General features: G+C 35.7%; 1 protein-coding gene across 7 annotated transcripts in view; it reads right to left on the reverse strand.

The window, feature by feature from the left end:
- Positions 1–4837: 4837 nt before the first annotated feature.
- ZNF280D (zinc finger protein 280D) overlaps positions 4838–20740 on the reverse strand; it is a 46326-nt gene continuing 30423 nt past the window's right edge. For 6 of the 7 annotated variants that reach the window (XM_030457105.1, XM_030457102.1, XM_030457101.1 and 3 more), the window contains 4 exons: positions 19126–19188; positions 18661–18779; positions 18436–18472; positions 4838–6666 (listed from right to left, as the gene is read on the reverse strand). In XM_030457105.1, coding sequence (XP_030312965.1) covers positions 6030–6666; positions 18436–18472; positions 18661–18779; positions 19126–19188 — 856 coding nt within the window. In that variant the 3' untranslated portion in view covers positions 4838–6029. The remainder of the gene's footprint in view (positions 6667–18435; positions 18473–18660; positions 18780–19125; positions 19189–20740) is intronic. The other variant, XM_030457100.1, reaches the window with a different exon arrangement.

Genomic DNA, 20740 nt, shown 5'->3' on the forward strand with positions numbered 1-20740 from the left:
ATACAAATATAACAACCAGTTTGATGTTTGCACTACTCCCTCCCCAGTACTTACTACGTGGCTAAGGGTGGAAACAGCAAAGGGAAGGGAGGGAACTTACCTTTGATCTTTCACTCCAGTGAACAAAACTGGGAAGAGTTCTGGACAGAGTGTCTTCTTATTCATTCCCATCAACAAGTAATTTGCATTACTTTTGCTAGGAAAAACTTTGATATGTTTACTGTATGTTAAGTACAGGCTGTACTTTCTTTTCCCTTTACATCATTAAGACAGTTTTTAATAAGTTTATCATACTAATTCATGTAACAGTGGATGATCATTAAAGTTCCCTTCCAACCCCCCTGCCATGGGCAGAGACTCCTTCCACTTGACCATCTTGCTCCAAACCCCATCCAAGCTGGTCTGGAACACTCCCAGGAAGGGGGTAACTACAACCTCTGGGCAACCTGTTCTCACAGGGTGCCTCACCACCCTCACAGTAAAGAACTTGTTTCCAATATCTAAGCTACATCTACCCTCTTTCATCTTAAAACTATTACCCCTTGTCCTATCACTCCATGCTCTTGTAAAAAGTCCCTCCCCAGCTTCTCTGTAGCCCCTTCAGGTACTGGAAGGTCACTGTAAGGTCTCCCCAGAGCCTTCTCTTCTCCAGGCTGAACAACCCCAAATCTTTCAGCCTGCTTTGGCAGGAGAGGTGCTCCAGACCTTTGATCAACATCCACATCATTCCTGTGTTGGGGACCCAACATAACTTTGTTATAAGTTTATCTTACAGCAAACTTGAAGAAACTTAATAGCTTATACTCAAGAAAGGCTAAGTCATTATCAGCCATAAAACAGAGGATGACACAGCCTGTCTTCATACTTCTCTGCTGTGGTACTTAGAGCCCATCTCAAAGGTCACTGGAAAGTGACAAGCTATAGTTTAAAGGATGTTTATTTTAAACACTGTTATTAAAGGCACTTCTCAGAAGAACTGACAACTTCATTATTTAGCAATGAGAAGTAAAATGTCATTACTCAACACTAAGGTCCATCTTACCCTAGTAATATAAAACAGCACACATGATATGATAAGGGCTTCTTTTTGGTTCCATGAAGGAAGATACAAGCATTCTCTTCTCTAGGACAACTGGCCTTCCTATGGTCTCAAGAGGGCATCCAACATGTTATCTGGGAAAGAAAATGGAGTGGAAAGTCACAGATGCAAAAAAGGAAAAGCTTCCCTACCACCAATGTGTTGTCTTAGGCTTCTTATGGGAATCATGATCTGATATTGATATCTAAAGATCTTTGCTACCTTTCACAGATGTTAAAGTTGCAATTGAAGGAATCAGTAAAAAAGCTTCACTTTATCAGATACAGCACATTAACCAACCTGTCCTGCATTCTTCATACCACTATTTATGATTAAAATTCTGAACTTAGTTTTGCTTCTCACTCTGTAGAATTGTATTTTGCCTTCCATCATCAACCAACAACTTAAAAGTTGATGATACACCAACAGTCAAGAGGAGACATTTCAAGATACACAGGATTATGACAGAGAAAAAGAAGCCATTTAAATGATCTCTACAATGCCTTTCACAAAATATCCTGGGGAAACAAGCTAACATCTTTTGATCATGGACTTAGTCTTACTTTAAAACATCTGATACAGCCCCAAAATCGAGCATTTTATTTAATATGAAGCTAGATTTGCTTAAATTGAAATGCAGATACACATATTAACATCACAGTTTTCCTTGTGGTTGTTGCAAAAACATCAGCCTCCCTAAAATAATGGTGTGAACAGTAAAAACAGTCAAAAAAACCCCAGCACATTTCCACATCAATAAACAGTTAGCACCTCACAGGCATAACAACTCCATGAATCTCCCTCAAATAGAGGCATTTCTCAACCTTTTTTGTTGTTGTTGTTGTTGTTTTAATCTGGTAGAATAAAGAAAACAAACTTTATACAGTCTTTTAGTGATTTTGGGTCGATGGAATTTCAATAAAGTGTCTTTGAGCTGGAACAGTGATTCAAAACTCAAAGGAACATAGCAAAGGGTTTTCTGCAGAGTATCTGTAAACTAACATGAAATATGAGTCAACATATTTTTCCCTTTTGGCACTGAATTAATGGGGAAAAATTAGAGTAAAAATTATGCATGAAAATTTAATGTTTAAAGAGAGAATGCACCAGGCTTCATTAAGGAAATAAAGCCTGTCCTTTTGAGCTACATGAAAACTGGTGAAAAGCTTTTATTAAAAGCAAAACCCATTCAAGTAATCACAGAACATACTTACCAATTTTTTTATTTATTAGAGGCATATTAAGCATACATCAAAAAATACAGGAGGCAACTAGACAAAATGAGCTCAAAAGCCTCAAAACTGAAGAAAACAAATGAAAACAAAAAGAAAACAATCAGGTATAAAATTTATCCTACTGAAGAATGTCTGAAGTCTGTAAGAGAACTCTACTGTGACACCTCATGGCCACAGTCTTTGGTGGAGTATCAGTGTATCCTAGAGCATAAAGAAATAACTTGTTTATACATGCCAGCATGTATACATGCCAGCAACAATGCTTAGTGCCTGCAGAAAAGCTTTGAGATATTTGCAGAATACCAAGTGTCACTCAAGAGTATTTACCCTGATGTTCAATTTTTAATGCCTTGTGCCAGTAGAGCACCACAGAATGGGATTAAACACCTATTGCCTAGGAACCTTCTCTCTTTCCCCATTTTCAGGAAAAGTAGACATGGTTTTCTTCAAAAAATCTTCCTATTTAAAATACATCACTTGGTAACTAGAACTCAGTATGAACTATGATTTGATCTAATTTTTTTCTCTTGGTTTACTCATCTGTACTATTAAAGAAACACTGAGCCACAGGTAAGCTAAAGTTTCTTTCTGAAACTGCACAAGGCAAACTGAGATGTTGGCTGAACATGAGGAAGCTCCAAGTGGCTCTACATTCACTGACCACAAGCTAATAATGACATCAGTTCTCCATTAAATGCAAATAATGAAAATAACATATGCATGGCATGTGATTCCTTAAAAATAAATGTTATATAAACCATCTGAAATCAATATTGAAGCTAATGAGATAAATACCTTGAGATGAGGGGAAACGGTGATGATGGTATGGATACCAAGAACTGACTTTAACTTAGTGGGTTTTGGTAAGGCAATGAAAACTCTGAGGTAAAATGTCTGTAAGTACAGGAAGGGAGGTGGCTAGAAGGATAAGAATTACTGACAGCTGGATGGAAAGAAACTTCAGAATTACTCAAAAACAACCAATCAAATTAATTATATGCACTTACATTCAAGAAACTCAAAATGCATGCAATGTAACTTCACCTTCAGGAGTGACTTCAGCCAAAAATATCAATTTAACTGAAGAAAACCTAAGGAAATCTCTCCAACAACATCATAGAACTTAATCTTAATAATTATGCAGTCTCCTATAGTGTATAGTCAGCAAATCAATTACTTCATAGAGGAAGCATTGGAATGAACTATAGTTTCTCATTCACAAAAGTACCATGCCACTGTTCTCATGATACACCTTAGTTGCCTATTTAAAGCTATCTGATGGTCTTGCTAAAACAACCTATTTCTTCTCTCTTACCTGTCCCTTTGGAAGAGCTACTAAATACTTGAGGGTCTTATACCTAACATCATCTTTTGTATAAGCATTCTCTACATGGTTTGAAAGAAACAACACTTTACATATTAATTATCTGAGAATATATATATACTTCTGCCAAATATGCAGATTTTTCAATGAGTTTTCCAACTTGTCATGATAGGATGTGGCCAAATTCTTCCAAATTCTTATAAAAATGGTAAATGTTTAAAAAAGTTAATAATAATAATAGCACAACAAAAGACAGAGGGAATTTACAAGCAGGTTTCATAGAAGTGGTTCCAGTTGAACTTAACCTTTTCCAAAACCGAATCTCAGAGTGTTCTTCAAAATATATTAATTTGCATGGAAGATCAATCAGTCAAAAATACTAAAGAGATTTCTCTGGGTTTAAAACCAGATGCATTCAGGAACTCCTTCACTAACATACACATCAAGTTCCATCACTGATTAGGTAATTTAAACTGTCCTCATTGCAATGATGTATTTTATAATCTTTCATGTGCACATGCATGAAGACATCAGACTAGTTAATCACACCTTGAGTTAACAATGTCACTAAAATCTTTCAATGAACAAAAGAATACTGCAGCTTATTGCTCTCATCTTTTTCATGTGTCTTGTTATTTGAAGTTCTTAGTGGCAGATCTTGAAGAGCTGTGACTAGGTAAACTGTTCCACTTTTCTTTAAAAAGTCTTCTAAACCTGCATGGATGAAAATGAAGATGCAATTCAAAATTCAAGTCATGGAACTCTTTGGAGTCTGAAGCAATTTTTCAGATGCTGAGATTGATATGGTTTATTTAGAGGCTCCAACAGTAAGCTGGATGGTGTCTAAATTTTACTACTGTTGCTGATTAGAACCATTTGGCAGCTGAGCCCAGTTATCCTAGGAGGACAGAGTAGACTGGAGTTGCATGCTAAAGGTCCAGAAAAATCTCTCTATATAATCTGGAACCATCTTACCACAACACACACCTACAAAATATGTTTAGGGATAGGCACTTGATTTTTTAATTCTAAAAAACCTAAAAGACCAGCCAAAAGAAACCCCCCCAAACCTCACAGAAATCTCAAATTCACAGCTTTGAAGTAAAATAACTTTTCTGTAACTCTCAATATGTTAAAAAAATGTGGGAAGAGTATGCCCAAAGTTTCAAGCTGAGCATAAAATTATGCACAAAGACAAAATTTTGTTGCAAATATTTACTCAAAAAGGAATAATTTACAGCAGTACTTTAACAGCTGTTCAAAACATTTAACATTCATTAGAAACAAAACTGTAATTCCTAGCACATTCTGAATGTTTCAAATGGAGCAAGGAAGTCATAAGAGCAAGCTACCATTAATCATTAATCATATGCATTCCTACATCTAGCTGCTAACTAGAAGACAAAAACAAAAAAAAATCCAGCAGCCATCTTTCTGTACACAATTTAGACTACAAAAACTCCTGAAATTGAACTGTACAATCCTACTCCATATGCTTTTGTGTCCTTTTTGTAACAGCGAGCCAGTAGCAGCTGCAAAATGGCAGAATGCATGTCCATTGATGCTTCCAGTTTGGGGTTTTCCTTCTTTTTGCTATAGTTTTTACATTAAACCATACTTTGGTGTGACTTACAGACCATTCCTACAGGTCTACAGCTAAGAATAGTTAAAAAAAGTGATAAAAGCCTAACAGCTAGAGTACTTTCAGCAGCATATTCTACTTTATACAATTATATTCGGTATTTCTGCACAGCCTGCACACTGAACCCCCCACAAATATATATTTTTATTGTAATAATTCCACTTTCACTGAAAGTTTATTAAGGTAAGCATACAGCCTGGCAGGATTACACCTGTACAGAGGTGCATAGATTCATATAATTCTGTTTACATGCTTTTACAGACAGGAATGTGACAGCAAGTCGAGAGGTTTATTTTTACCCAAATTATCAGTAGACCAATAACCATCACTACAAGTGTGCTCCATTTCAGCATCAGAAGTGAATTAATTCTAAATTCCACTGTTTAATGATATTCACACTGAGGGATTTAAAAAAATATTTTTTTGGCAAACAAATAACCTTATCACGGGCTAGTTAACTATAAAAATTAGAATTTATTCCTCCTTTCAAATATCAATCTAATAAGATATATCACAGCCAAGAAAAAGGAAGATATATATGAAACGTGCTACCTTTGTAGATTTAGTTAATTCAGTTGTACATACACATACATGCTACCCTCATATGCAAATCTTCCATTTAGTGTCTCTTTCTCTCCTCCCTCTTCCACTTTTTCATTTTTAATACTTAGCATCAATGAGCACACTCCTCAGGAATGGTCGATGGTGTTCTTACCATTGTTTATAACAAACAATAAAAGTAACATTATTTCAGCTTTCTTCATTTTCATCTGTCTTGTTTGCAGTTGTTTCCATTCTGCTGGGACTGCTTTCTTTAGAAGTCTCATCTGTTTGTTCAGAGAGCTGTCCAGCTTTCTTTGATGAAGGTGCAACATTACCTTTTTGAAGGATTTCAGTAGCTTCATGCTCTAGCACTTCTGATGGAGTCAAAGGCTCCAAATGAATACTGCCTTGTTCACTAATGTCTGAACTAATGGATTCGGGGTCATCTCTTTTTCTCAAGAACTGCTCAAAACTAACATCTTCACCCAATGTTAGTTTTAAATCCCTTGCATTCATTGCTGAAAGTGTAGTTTCATCCAGGCCATGTACTTTAGTCTGCTCATTCAGATTAACAGTAGCTGAACTTTGGCAAGTCTTCAACTCGCTTTCATCATTAATACACTTTTGTTTTTCATCTACTAATTGTTTGTTAGTTTCTGCTTCACAACATGCTCCTTTCTCATGTGAAGAATTCTTCGAGCTGTTGTCTGGGAGTTCCAAACTAGGAACAATTTCTGTATTTGACAAGGATGAGTTTTCTTCATTCTTTTCAACTGGTGACATTTTTTTAGTTTGATTTCTATTCCATTCTTTTGTTTCATCTGAAGAGTTATGTTCTTGTTTGCTGAAAAAGACAAAACAAGTTATTTTTGTAACGAATTAAATACAGCAACACATGGTTGTACTGTGCAAAGTGGCATTGTAGATTTCCTATTTTGTTTTTCTGACAAATGTCCCATACCAAGTTGGGCTGAATTTAAAAAACAGTTGAATTTTTCTTTCCCATTTGCCAACTCAGTTTTGTATTCAGCAGTGATTTACCACTCTTTAGTTCTTCCATTTCATCTCCAGAAAAGAAGGTTGTTTTCCCCTTTGTAAGACACATAGAATTTTCCAAATTACCATGTTAAACTCCTCTACCTGCACAACCTCTTCAGCACAGATAAAGCCACATGGAAATTTTCACTGATGATGTGCAAGGAAGAGAAGCCAGTTCATGCTATCAAACCATCTCTGCAATACTTCTGAGAGTAAAGTGAGGAAAAAAAGCTAAAAGCTGGAGATCTAAATTTACTTCAATCTAAAATTTAGACAACTACACATATGAAGTCATGGGAGAAGTGAATCTGTGAAATAGCATTTTCAGTTACTTTTCAGAGTAAAACTTTGTATTTATAAAAAGGTAATATAGATCAGGACTGAAATATTCAAGTAAAAATGAGAACTTTATTGCATAGTAAGATCTAAACCACAGCATATGAACTTTGTATACAGACTGTTTTATGCCTTGTATTACTTCAATAAAGCCACATGTACACAGTGCTCCAGGTGGACCAGGAAGACAAAAAACCCAAATAAATCAGAATGCTCCAAAGGAATATTGAACTGTCCATTTGGTAAAAGTTTAACATAATTTCTAACCCATTCAATTTTTTTTCAGAATTATAATTACCACAAATTACCTAAAATGATGATAGTGACAGACAAAAGAAATTGAGGGGGAAGATGGAAGAACAACAGTTGGTCTGATTTCAGATGTAAGTTCTATAGAGAAGTAAAATTAGGTGCAAGTTAAGTCTCCCAAATTAATTACTAAAATTAAAACCTGAAATTTAAAATAGTCTCTGAAAAGTGGCATGTGAGCAATATAATATCAACAAATATAATTAATTAAAATACATTTATATTTTATTTCTTCAAATACTTTTAGAAAAAGCTTGAAATAATTATTGGCTGAACTACCTTTTACCATTACCTAAGCAACAGATACTTCCACAACACTTAAAATGGACAACCAATTTCCTGCTACTATGTTTTTATGATGTATTTTCAAGATGAAAGTCTAGACATGTTGTTATGCTGATCCAGGAACTTAAAACAATTCAAGTGTTTTGCTTATATGCTAACTGATAAAGTGCTAAACAAAATGGTTATTCTGGAAGAGAACCTACATACTAAAAAGATTAAAAATTTTTCTCAAGTTTTACTTTCACTTAAATAAACTAAAGCAAGAATATTCCATTTCCTACCTCAAATATAAGTGAGAGGAATTTTTTGAACAGGGATAGAGACAGTCAAGATATTCTTAAGTGGTGAAATCTTATGGTCCCTGATGCATTCATAATATTATTTTCATCCTGTTACACTGAATTTTCATTCATAAGTACTTAACTCAGGAGACAAGCCAACCTCTTTATTAAATCAGAAGCTGTGTTTGCTACTTGTGTCTAAGGTTTTGTTCTTTTTTTTCACTTATGGGACTATAAACCAGTAAATGACATTCTCAAGTATATAAGTTTTCTATCTGAGTTCTTCTCCTCTTTCAAACTTCTGAATAAAAAGGGAGGAGAGGGTAATATCTGAGAGAAAACTCAAGAGTAAGTTCCAGCACAAAAGCCAATACTCATAACTACTCATCAGCTATGGCTGACTTAACTGGTCTTGCCACAAGTATTCCTAATTACCTCCTCTATTCCAGAAAAAAATAAATATTTAAGCTACATTAACCATCTAAATGCTACCATATATTTAGAATTTTTTTTCATATGAAAATACAGTCAAGTCTTTATGAAATAATGTGTATACATGACCTTTAGCTACTACTTCTCAACAACCAGCTTGAGGATGAGGTGTAGTTGCAGAGTTAACAACCACATTACGCTTCATAAAAGAAGATTTGACCACAGATATGTAAAGTAATTAAAAAAAAAAAAAAAGTTTTCAATAAAGGGATGCCTCAGTAGCACACAAAGAGCATTTCCAAACTGGAAATCCCAGATGGATTACATACATGCATATGGACACACGATTCACTCAGAGAAACTCTCCAGAGAAAAAAAACCTCAACATAAAATAAGGATCCAGTAACCTGCAGACTGTCTGCTACAGTAACCAAATCCCAGCCTTCATCCAAATCCCAGCCTCTCATTCTCACTCATTTTTGGTAAAACAGGAAGGGAAGGAGAGGGAGTAGGGAGAAAGAAGAGAAGAATTTACACATATATATGTATTTCTCATGCAGGAAAAAAACCCAACTGTCTTATCAGCATATCTTCCCATGCATCATTTATACCAAGATGAATGTAAAAAAAACTGAACAAGACTTTGTACAACAATCATCATCACAAAAACAATTATCCATGAGGAACAGTGATAAGCACAACAGTCACTTCATTCACATAAAACAGTTCTCCAATGAAATTATTTATCTCTGCTGTGAACTGTAGCTGAATAAACAAAACATAGCAACTATGGCTCACTAAAATCCCACAGAAAAAGAAAAATCATAAAGCATTTCAAGAACACATTCTGTTACTAACTCTATAGCAAAAAGAACAGCCTTTAATCCAGTATTAGGGATGAAACGTACCCTTATGTGCAAGCAATACTGCTTAACATATAAGTAAAAATTCAGACATCATAAAAGACTGGAAAAATGCAAGAATGATAATAACTGCATTTTATAGAAAGGAGGATTCCAGTGAACAGTTAGAATAAAAAATCTGATTTTTATATAATAAACTTGTTTTCTAAATGATGAAACAAACCCTGTTCAGACTATGGAATGTGGGCTGTACTAATCAACTGGCTGCTGCATCAGCTACATGAGATCAGGGTTTAGAATACGATGACTTCTAGCATAAGGTAATTTTGAATCCAGCAGATGAGTCTACCAGGTGCAAGCATACACCCACCCCAATGTACAAAAGCTTAGCAATTGAAGTTTTGTTTTTTCTTTCTTTCTTTTTCTCATTCTACAGAAACTGCAAGATTTGGGTGATTTATTAAGATGATGTATTGTGAGATCATTTAAGCTTCCTTGTAGACAGAGCAGGAGAAATTTTGTATATGTGTCTAATAAAAAAAAAACCTCAGGCCTGAAGAGGCATTTCCAGAGGTTCTCCTCTTTAAAGCTGTACAAATAAAAAAAAATAAAACCCACTCATAAAGTACAGTTCAGAGGCAATATTTAACAAGACCTTGGGTTGTATTTCAGGTAAATTTTCAGGTTCCCTGAAGATATATCTTCATCAGGCAACTGAACCAATCCTTCACTGGAGCCTGGCATATAAGGGAATAAGAATGAACAGACAACAAACTGGAAATATTTCAGTATGGCAGAAGTATAAAGGTGTCCCTACAACACTGCCATATCTTTTTGTAGTAAAAGACAGAAAAGCAGGATTCCCACGCTATGTTTGTTATCTGAACACCATGGCCCAGCAGTATATGTACAGTTAAAAAGAGAACTGTCTTGGATCTTCAAACTAGTTATCAAGTTCAGAGGTATTATTAGACTGTGTGGAGAAAAAGAAAGACTAACTCCAAATTAGCTTCTCCCTCTGTAATGATGAGTTCATTCTTTAGCCTAGCAGATAATGAATTAAGATTCAATGTTTTAAAACACCGTATGGTTAAAGTAAAGATAAGGCTGAAGATAGAGCAAGAAAGCAAAGTGGTAATCTGAAATCAGCTTTTGAAGCTGAAATTTATTTTGAGCTTAAACATACTTCAGAGTTCCAGAAAAGTATTTCAGAATTTTAAAAAGTTGTATGGGCTACATAGAATTTATAAAATAAGCTAGTTGCATGTAACCTGTAAGCAAGTTTCAAGATGCCTGGCTATATTTTTATTCTAGCACTCTCTTCCATTCTACGCGAGGAATAATTTCCTTACCATAAAAGCCTTTGAAAACCATGACTGAAGTATTCAAGATCTGAAATGATAACTTTGCTGTTATGCACTTTTTAAAAGCACATAAATCTACATGTGATCCAACAAAAAAATTCTGCTAAACAAGCTCACTTTTCTTTTAATTGTCTTCTATGACCCCAATACCCAGAACACAGCTGTAGCTTACTTTAGGCCAACTGCATTACCATTGCTGATGACCTCCAACTGCTATTTGCTGAAGATACTTCCCTCAAAATACCTTCACAGGTACAGTCCAGAGATGAGCTATAAATTATTTAAATTTATTGACTTTTAAAACCACATTAAAGAGCTTATCACAACATCATTAAAATTGATTTTCTGTGTTTATATAAGAAAATGCTATCACAGAGATAGCAAAAAGTGTCTCCTACAAAACCTTGTTAAGTCATCAATATAAAATCTAACCTTTCAAAGGTTTCCTACAAAAAAATAAAAGGAAACCCCTCAAAATTGCTTATACCTGTATCTTCTTTGTTGATGCTGCATTAAAGGCAAATTTAATTTGCTGAACTATGCTACTGCTTCTGTTATACTGAAGCAATGTTATTAATCATAAACTACACGATTAGCAACCTCAGCAAGTCTTAACTGCTGTCTGCAAGGCACAAAATACTTGACAAAAGAAATAGCTTTATCAACTTAAATTCTATGAAAAATGTATACTAATACTAGATTGACATCCACCACATGTACTTTCCTGATTTAATCCAAGAAAGCAGTGCTAAAACCAGACCTTTTAAAGAAATTTAGCACATGCTTCCAGTACACCATGAACACCTTCTAAGATTAATGTCCTAGCAGTTTACCAAGAAGGCAAAGAACCATTTATAATTATTCTAGTTTTTACATCTTAATTTTTAATAAAATGTGGAAAAAAAGGACCCAACTACAAAAGGGATTGTTTTAAAATAACATTGCTGTGATGGCACTGTAACAATTGTCACCTAACAGCCAGAAACAAATCCAGGGTAAATTGAACAACAAAACATTTCCTGGGGCAGGGGCTTGAAATACTCTCAAGTATTTAGTCATGAGCAGCAACACCAGTAAAAGATGATGCAACACCAAATACTTAGCTTAGCTTCACTGCTTTAATGATCACTGTGCAAGAACTTAAATATGTTGGAAATTTGTCTAAAACCAGTAATTCTTGAAAAAGCAGAACAATTTAGACAGAAGTAAATCATATATTGTACATCCAAGGACAACACATACTGTTCTTGTCTAAATAATTTGAAGTTTTATCACCAAAATATGAGTATGAATTGTATCTAGTATCTATAGATTGTTTTAAATACCATTATAAATACTATTTCACATCAGTCTCCAATAGATTTCTGTGGACATGTTTGACAGCTTGAAACCAGATTCACATTAGCTATTTTATGCTAGTGTGGAAGCAAACATGATTCCTAACATTTTGTGATAACTGCATCTTTCTTAATATGGTTCACCTTGGATTCCAGACATATTTTCTCAACCTTAATTCTGTTTAGTAATAAGTTTCAGAAAGTACTTCCTTCTAACTTAAGCAGAAGTTTCATAAATGGATACTAAGCCATAGAAGACTATCTCCTTGTGACATTCCCAACACTCTTACAATAGAAGAGAACTGAAATCCCACAGTTCTCAAACAGTAACTGTGTATTTTTGCACACCTGTGGAGCTATGGTGCTTCTGGCAAGAACATGATACAAAAAATCATTACCATCTCAGCTAAGTACAGCCTGCTGGTCTACAACTTCAAGCAATTTTGCAACCTGTCTAGAACTCTCCAAAGATTCTTTTTTCTACTAAATAAACTTTCTAAATAAGCTTTTAGTAAGTACAATGAAAAAAATGGCCCTTGCCAAGCCCTCAAGGAAATGCCCCCAAAATGTAGCAGCTGAGTACATTTTAGCTTGACTGAAACACTCAGTAATATTGGCCATAAAACCAAAAAGACTCAAAATAAAAGCCAGGTAAGTAACAACAAATTTAGACACCTCAAGTCTAAATTCAAGTTGATCTGAAACCTGGATACATGAGGAGTCACCTAGGACTAATGGAAGAGATTCAAAATCAGTGAAACAAGTAGACTTTAAAAGTGCACAGTCGAAGCATGGCTGGGAGCAGTCTCATTTCTGACATTCATACTCTCATTGCTTCTTCTGCTCTCACATAATAAAACTATGTATGTTTGCACACACATGCACAGAGCTCAGATTACAAGCAACTGTCTTCATAGTGACCTGTCATGTTTTCTTACAACCAAGAAGTTATCCCCATGGCTTCTTTGGGCAAACAGTACTGAAACGTAGCTGCAATCTTTTGCCAAGTATTTTTTTTTGTCCACCCATAGCCAAAAGTAGCTTTTTCTAGGATGACTGTAGCTTCAAGAACTTCTAGGAAACATCTTTACATTATTTAACTGGTTTAAGGTACCTTCCAGAAATTCCCCATATTGCAAAATGTAACTCTTAAGTAAAGCTAATGACTTATAAAGCACAATTCTCCCCCAAACATCTGACTGTATGAGCACTTACTTGGAAGGTACATGTGAATTCATAGAGGGAAGAAAAAGCTGCCTCTTCACTACGGTGTTTTACACTGTTAATGAATGAATGGGAAAGGAAAGATGGTGACAGTCAGGTTAGGTGACACTGTCTCCAGTTTCTCCACCTGTAGAGTGGGGTATAGCAATGAAGACAGCTACATAAAAACTACTATTATCACGAGCAGTGAAGTGTTATTATTCAGAAAGCTGCAGTTACAAACATGTAGCAGAACAATGGAACCAAACATTTACTTTCTTGTTAGAAAGACTTTGAAAAAAGGTAGTCTAAAATCAAGTAAGGTTGGTCTGCAACTACACTTCTTTTAAGAACTCATAATGCAGTGACACACAACATCCTAAATATAACAAAAGTAACAGCTTAGGGCATGTAAAAATTAAATCTTACTTCTTTGACCATTATAACCATCTATAACCAGCTAAACTAGTTATACCATGGATATTCATGACTAGTCCTTGTAGATGTGGTTGCACATGTGGTATTATTTGTGTAACTTGCTAGTTGTTGGGACCACTAGGGATGGATATTTATTGTATCAACTTAAGCAGGTTTACTTGTATGTTTACTAGTATTGTTTTTATGTTATGAGTTTGCCACATGAGTAACTTTTCTGAAATCCTCACACAAATCAAAACAGGATGTGGTGATGCCAATTCTTTCTCTATAAGTTATTTACGCAGGGCTGGCAAATCTGAATGTAGCTTCTAAGTCTTTTTAACTGTAACTCAAACTTGAATGATTTCTGTAGCAAAGCTGTAAAAGAACCAAATGATAATATTCCAAATGAGCATTCAAAAGAAGTATAATTAACAGAAAAGTGATGCGTCAATCGGGTGTAATTTCTGGGAAATTAGAGAACATTTCTGAAAGCCAGGAAAATCTGCAATCATATTCCAGTCTTGCTGTTGCTATAAACCTGAATGAAAGTGAAATATCAGACTCAATGTTCTCTGAAATGCAAAAGCACGTTCACAATGAAAACACAAACCCACTATGCTTTTCTGAATACTGCTGTGCCAGAACAGAAAAAAGTCCTGCAAGAAAAAACTGTAATAGGTAACTGATGCTTGAAGTTGAACAGCAGCATTCAAGATGGAACATAGCTTCTGTCAGAAGAGAAAAAAAAAAGTAGCAAAAAGAACCATGAGACTTTAGAGCACTGAGTAAGCATGTAGATGCTCAATCACAAAATATGCATAAGAGACAATGGATGGCAGGATCCTTGCTATTATTAGCAATACCACAGTGGGTGTCGAAGCTCACTATCACCAAAACTGTCACTGAATACTAGAGCTGAAGAAGACAAAAATACCAGTAAAAACGGATTATTCTCACAGAATTTGATTATGCAGAAAAAGAAAAGTGCTGCAAATCAAGAACACCTTGCGTTTATCAGAAATAATCTCTTTATAAGTAGGAGATTGTAACAGTGACTGCTCTCAGAGTAAGATTAGCTCACTCTATTAGGTTACTTGGAAGTGAATAAATTAGAGTTAACCAAGACACATATCCACTTGCAAGCCCGAAGTCGAGTTCGGAGAAACACTGGATATTCATCATGACAAAAGAAAAGCCCATCATATATCCAGACAACCTGTTGATGGATAAACTTGCCACAGATAATCTAGAACTAAAGATGAAGTCAGATGTAGTGAAATCAAAAGCAGCAGATGTCTCAGCAGCTTGAGTAGAGCATCCCTGAGGATGAGAGATGATACCAAAAGAACAAGGTGTGAATGAACTGTGGCTGCTCCACTCTCAGAGTCAAGGCTCAACAAATGTACCTGCTCCCATCACATACTTTCCTCCTACATTTAGGAGCAAAAAGAAGCTTAGCTACCGGAGCAAAGCAGCTAATAAATTCCTTTAGCCAAGATTCAGTTTATGCAATTACATGTGACAGAAGTAATTCAAAGCATATTTTGCCACTACACACTGTAAAGTCTCTGGCAGACAAAAATGCAACTTACTTGAATATTAAACAGATCAGGACTTTTATGTTTTAGTGAAAACCCAAAGAGAATGACAAAGCCCTTTAGGATCAAGTTCAGAACAAAATGGGCTTTGATGTCAACACATACATATCATTTATACACTACTCTAGCTTGGGATGATATAATTAGACTTAAGCAGCAAAGAAACTGCAAACACGCAGCAAAGAAACACTGCAAATCAGCAGCAAAGAAATGCTGCATCCCAACAGTGAAACTGGTAAGCCTCTCTTCAAAGGAGTACAGCCCCCAAAAAGCTGCACATCCATGCTGCAAAGCAGAGAACATTATCACAGAAGGGCGTTTGCCAGACTACAATACTGGGAGAAAAGACCAGACCTGCTGCCTAAAAGATACAAGAAGAGAGTATCACAGCTTCAATGCATGAAGAGAAAGAAAAAGGTCTGGTCAGATCCTTGTTCGCTTACATACCAAAATAATCCCAAGCTGGACTGGGTTCAATTTTCTGGTCCACAATGATGTATCAGTGAGGCAAGGCAGTATAGGATACCTGCTCACTTTCAACTCCCCTGCAACAAAAATGTCTGCTGTCAGTTCATTTAACAATATGTTAATTGTTGCGCAAAGCAGAGAGTTGAGCATTAGAAGTGCACTGGCATAGTTATTAAGTCTTATTCCCTCCGCACAAGGTGGATTCAAAACAAACAAGGCAGTGTTTTGCAGAGTAACAATTTAAAGAGCAATTCCTGCTGGAACATCTCCAGCTAGGTTATCTGTATTACTAACGGCAGGATTCTGATCAAAAGACAGCCTGATCAACCCTACACAGAGCCCATAGAGCATATCTGGTCATTAGCAATATAGATGAGTTTTACAACACATACAGACAGTCTGCTATATAATAAAAGATACCAAAAGATACCATCTGAGAGATGCAAGAGAAGATCCAAAGGTATTCAAGATAGTAACTGTGAGTCATTGTTTCCGACGATGAAGCAATTCTGAAGAGCCCCATATGCAAGTCATACCTCATTGAATTATAGATCAAAGAATGGGAAGAAACATCCATAGATCATTGAGAAACTACACAGCAAAAGTTATGACTATAGTCTGCAAGTTCCTCTTCTTCCAAAGCAAACCAGAGTACCTTTAAGAACCATCCCGCAAAAGATGAACACTTTTGTGCATATTCTGTATTTCAATTATAATTTTAAAAATCTGCTCATACACTTAGCAATGGTATGTTCTTGTCCAAAGAACCACAGAATTAGCATACAGAACAGGACAAGATTTACTGAAATTCATGACTTATGAGCACGACAGTTTCAAAGAGCACCATCACAGACTACATCACCTCATGTGTACAAGGAACTAAACTTACGCAAACAGAGCTCTCAAAAAATGATGTCTATCTGCACCTGTCCTCATTCAACAGCTTGCAGAAACAAACCTGCAAAGATTGGTGACTATAGTTCAAATCTTTCCAGTGCTCACCCACCTGTTTCTGTATAAAACATACTTTGCATATCCAATATTTTTACAAATTTTCCTATGACATATGACAGTAAGATCCTTGTGCAGTACTGACAAAAGACTGCCCCAAACAGACCTCTTTCCCGACTGTTCAACACATTTATCACCTTGCCTTACATGCAGTTCAGCAACTACCAATTCCCAACATTTAATCCCAACTCCAAGTAGAAAAGCTAAGGTTTTATCACAGCTCAACACTTGATTTTTCCATTGTCTGCGTTTCACTGAAATCTAAACTGTTCAAGGACAGAAGGGAATCTGAGAATATAGCTCATCTTCCTAGATGACTTTCTAGTGTTTTGTCCAGTTTGAATTTTCTGTGTTCCAAAACAAGAAATTCCAATTTTCAAATGGCTTACTGGAATGCCTCTTCAAATTAGCTTCCTTCCCCTGTTTATTCCTGCCAGAATATCCTCAGTTCTTTTTAATAATGTATATTAATCACGCCATCAGATCATCAATTTTATCCACACACTAAACTGTTACTGGTAGAGGTTAGAGGTTTACAGCATATATTTTCCTCTACTACCACTCATAGCCAAAAGATAAGTATTTCTCTGTTTGGACCAAATGACAGATGATTCCAGTAACTTGCCTTACGGGCCACTTTATGGAAAACAAGAAAGAAAATACTTAGCAGTTACTCAGTCACCTATTGGGGATATTTCACACAGTGAAGGCTGACTTATGCTTGGAGGCCTACAAAATTCTGTTGGAAAGGTTCACATCATGCATGAGAACATGCAAAATCCCTTTTAGGATCTTGCTCAAGGCTTAGATGGACTCAATAGCACCATGTTTTTAAATCAGGGTCAAACTATTTTCTTCCACCTTTTGAAATACTGCTCTTTGCAGCCTGATTGAACATTTTTGTTCCTGTGTTCTGAAACAGTTAAGAGAATTCAAATGTTTGATACAACTGACACACCTCTGAACCTCCATTTAAGGCAGAAGTAAGCCCACAGGCTACACTGTAAAGCCTCAGGTACTGTTCCAGCATAACCAGGGATGGCTTGGCATTCTGATTCTTCTAAGGTTAAAAAAACCCCAACCAAACCCTGCAACACAATCTCAATACTGCAGGTTTTTTTTCAAATCCTTAAAAAACCAAAAGCCTAAACCCTCAGATTATTTTTATTTGACAGTCAAAATTAAAATGTTAATACCAAAGAGTATGCCACTGTCATATAAATAACATAATTTTGAAAATAATTTGCTTATATTTAGAAAATGTTAAGACCAAATTTGACCTACTTCAATAAAGATCACTTTTTCATTTATATTACTATTCCAAAAAGAACAGAAAACATTTAATGAAGCTAATATTAAGAGCACAATGAAGCAACAGTCTCACTATGTCTAGACTTAAGGCTGAGAAGTTCTAATACTGCAAGAATTATGTCTCTTTGTCCAAACTGAACAAAAAACAGGTTTTGGTTTTGGCTGTAGTAGGTAACCATTTTATTTCCCTATTCATGTAATTGTGGACACGGTAGGAGCAAAAGGCACAAGTAAGGGACTAGATTCATCCCTTTGTTTCAAAGTCTGTGAAATCCAAAGAAACCCAATTTCAAAGTGCAAATTTTGACTGTCACTGAATTAATAGAAATAAAAATTGAGCAGTAAAACAAAACTTACTCAGATACTTGTTCAGCAGCTGGGATATCTACAGAAACTGCAAATAAGAATAAAGGATTTAATTAAAAATATTTTTAAAAGTGGAAACAGAGAAGTTTTAAATCCAAGTAGACAGAAATCATGATAATGTAATTGAAAAATAGGACAGCAGTAACACAGAGACATCCCCATTTAAGGACTTATATATGTACACTTTATACAAAGAAAGACACTTCATGCACTCACCTTTCTCTATAATAACTTGACAAGTATGAGTGTGGCTTTCACTCAGATGTGTTGCCATGCTATCTAAGCCAGAAACATCAGTGAGGAAATCACAGTTAAGACATACTACAGTCACACCTCTAGAGAAGAGAAAGTAAAAAGAAGTATAAATACAACACTGTTGTGAAAACAACTTTAATTTACAGCAACTGAACAGGCTGTAAAAAGATAAATAGAATTTCCTGCAACTTTAGATGAGATGACCCAAAATACTTCAATTAGCACCTGGAAATCCCAGTTAATGACCAGGGCATCTCCATGCTGGATGTAGTACAACACAACTTTACACAGAAAATTATCTGTAAAGCGTAAGTTTCTTATTTTGTTTGGGGTTTTGTTTCCCTCCCCATACTGCATTTTGTACATTATGAACAGTTCTTTATCACTGTAAAAACAATAATCTGTAACTGAAAAAAGCTGAATTACCGTAGCTCTTCTGAATGCTTCTTATAGATCCAAAACCTTTTACTTGGACGAGCACTGTGAAAACTAAATATAAGAAGACATTACCACTTAAGACTAACTTTCTTGAATACACTCCTCCACACATCCCCTACACTGCACATGATAGTGTAGTTTGCTGGTAACTAGATATGAAAACAGAAGGCTCTATTATTGACCTGCATTATTCTAAAACAATTAAATTGCTGAAAGCTTACAGGCTTGTGAATCTCAGCCCTAGTTGAGAACACAGTCTTGCAAATAAAAAGCTTGGGAGGGACAAAGCTTAATTTCATTGAACAGTCCTGTAAGAACATTGTTACATTGCTCCCATCAGCAGTTCAGCTCTTGAAGCACCAGGCTATAGCTATACAGTGCTCCACAAAAGTGAAGCTTTGCTGAACTTCCTAGAGAGATGGCTTTAAAAGAGATAAATCACATTTTCTGACAATCTAAGTTCTCATATGCAGGTTAAGTATGTGCCAACACTGCACTCCCAGGTGAAACAAAAAGTGAGCAGCTGAGCACAGGGGGTGCTGCTGCAGAAACATCCTCCCTCTGACTGCCTTCCTCCTCACCATCCCTTGGTGCCATCCACTCACCAAAAAAGATGATGACAGATACTGTGAGAACACCAGTGCATCAAGAAGGCAAAGGACAAAAGACTACCTCAGATTTCTCTGGGGTAAACTTTCTCTTTACATCCCAATTAAGTAACTAATTTGAATCTTGGGGTTGGGGTTTTTTTTGTTTGTTTGTTTTGTTTTGTTTTTTTTAAGCATGCAATCAATAGGTCATCCGCATGAAAGCATATATGCTATTCACCTAGGACTTACATAAGCATTGAAATGAGTATTAATATGACAACACAAAATACAGACAAAAACTTTTAAGGGCAAGGGTCATAAATTCAAGACTTCCAGCATTCAAAAATGCCAAAGCATTTTATACATACATATATTAAAAAAGATAAATGCATTCTGTATTTTTCAATACATCTGGCTTGCTTAGGGCATAGGATTAAAAATAAGTTTTCAGAATCTTGTTCTAGCATCACTGCTACATGATCTGTGTCTCATTACTGCACAGTACATTTCTAATGCTCTGAAAAGTAACTCATTTTCTTAACAAGCTTTTTTACAGCTGTCATCACTACTTTGCTACACTGTCTCACAATCAGTGACAAACTTCCTACAAAAGTGAGCTATTATTTTACAGATGACCACAAGCAGCATAAGAAAAAGCATCCACTTGAGAATGCTCTAGAGACACAGTATTCTGAGCACAGACTCCATTAGCAATAGCTGTGCCTGTATGCATTCAGCACCTGTAAAATCAGATGGGGTATTCAATCTGAAATCCAGAGAACATGCAACAATTAGTCATTGTTTGTTAAGTCTGTCTGAAATGAACATGCACCATTCCACAGAGACTCTGAATCAAAACCAGAACACTTCCTGAGCCACTGGAAGAACATTAACGTGGCCCTCAGGCCCTCATTACAAAGTAAAAATTTAACTTTACACATTTCCCTGCCAGTCCTGTGTCCCAATTCAAAATTCAGCTAATAGAAACACCTAACACACCTTATATGAATTAA

The sequence above is a fragment of the Calypte anna genome, chromosome 10, assembly GCF_003957555.1.
Source record: "Calypte anna isolate BGI_N300 chromosome 10, bCalAnn1_v1.p, whole genome shotgun sequence".
Taxonomy (NCBI): Eukaryota; Metazoa; Chordata; class Aves; order Apodiformes; family Trochilidae; genus Calypte; species Calypte anna.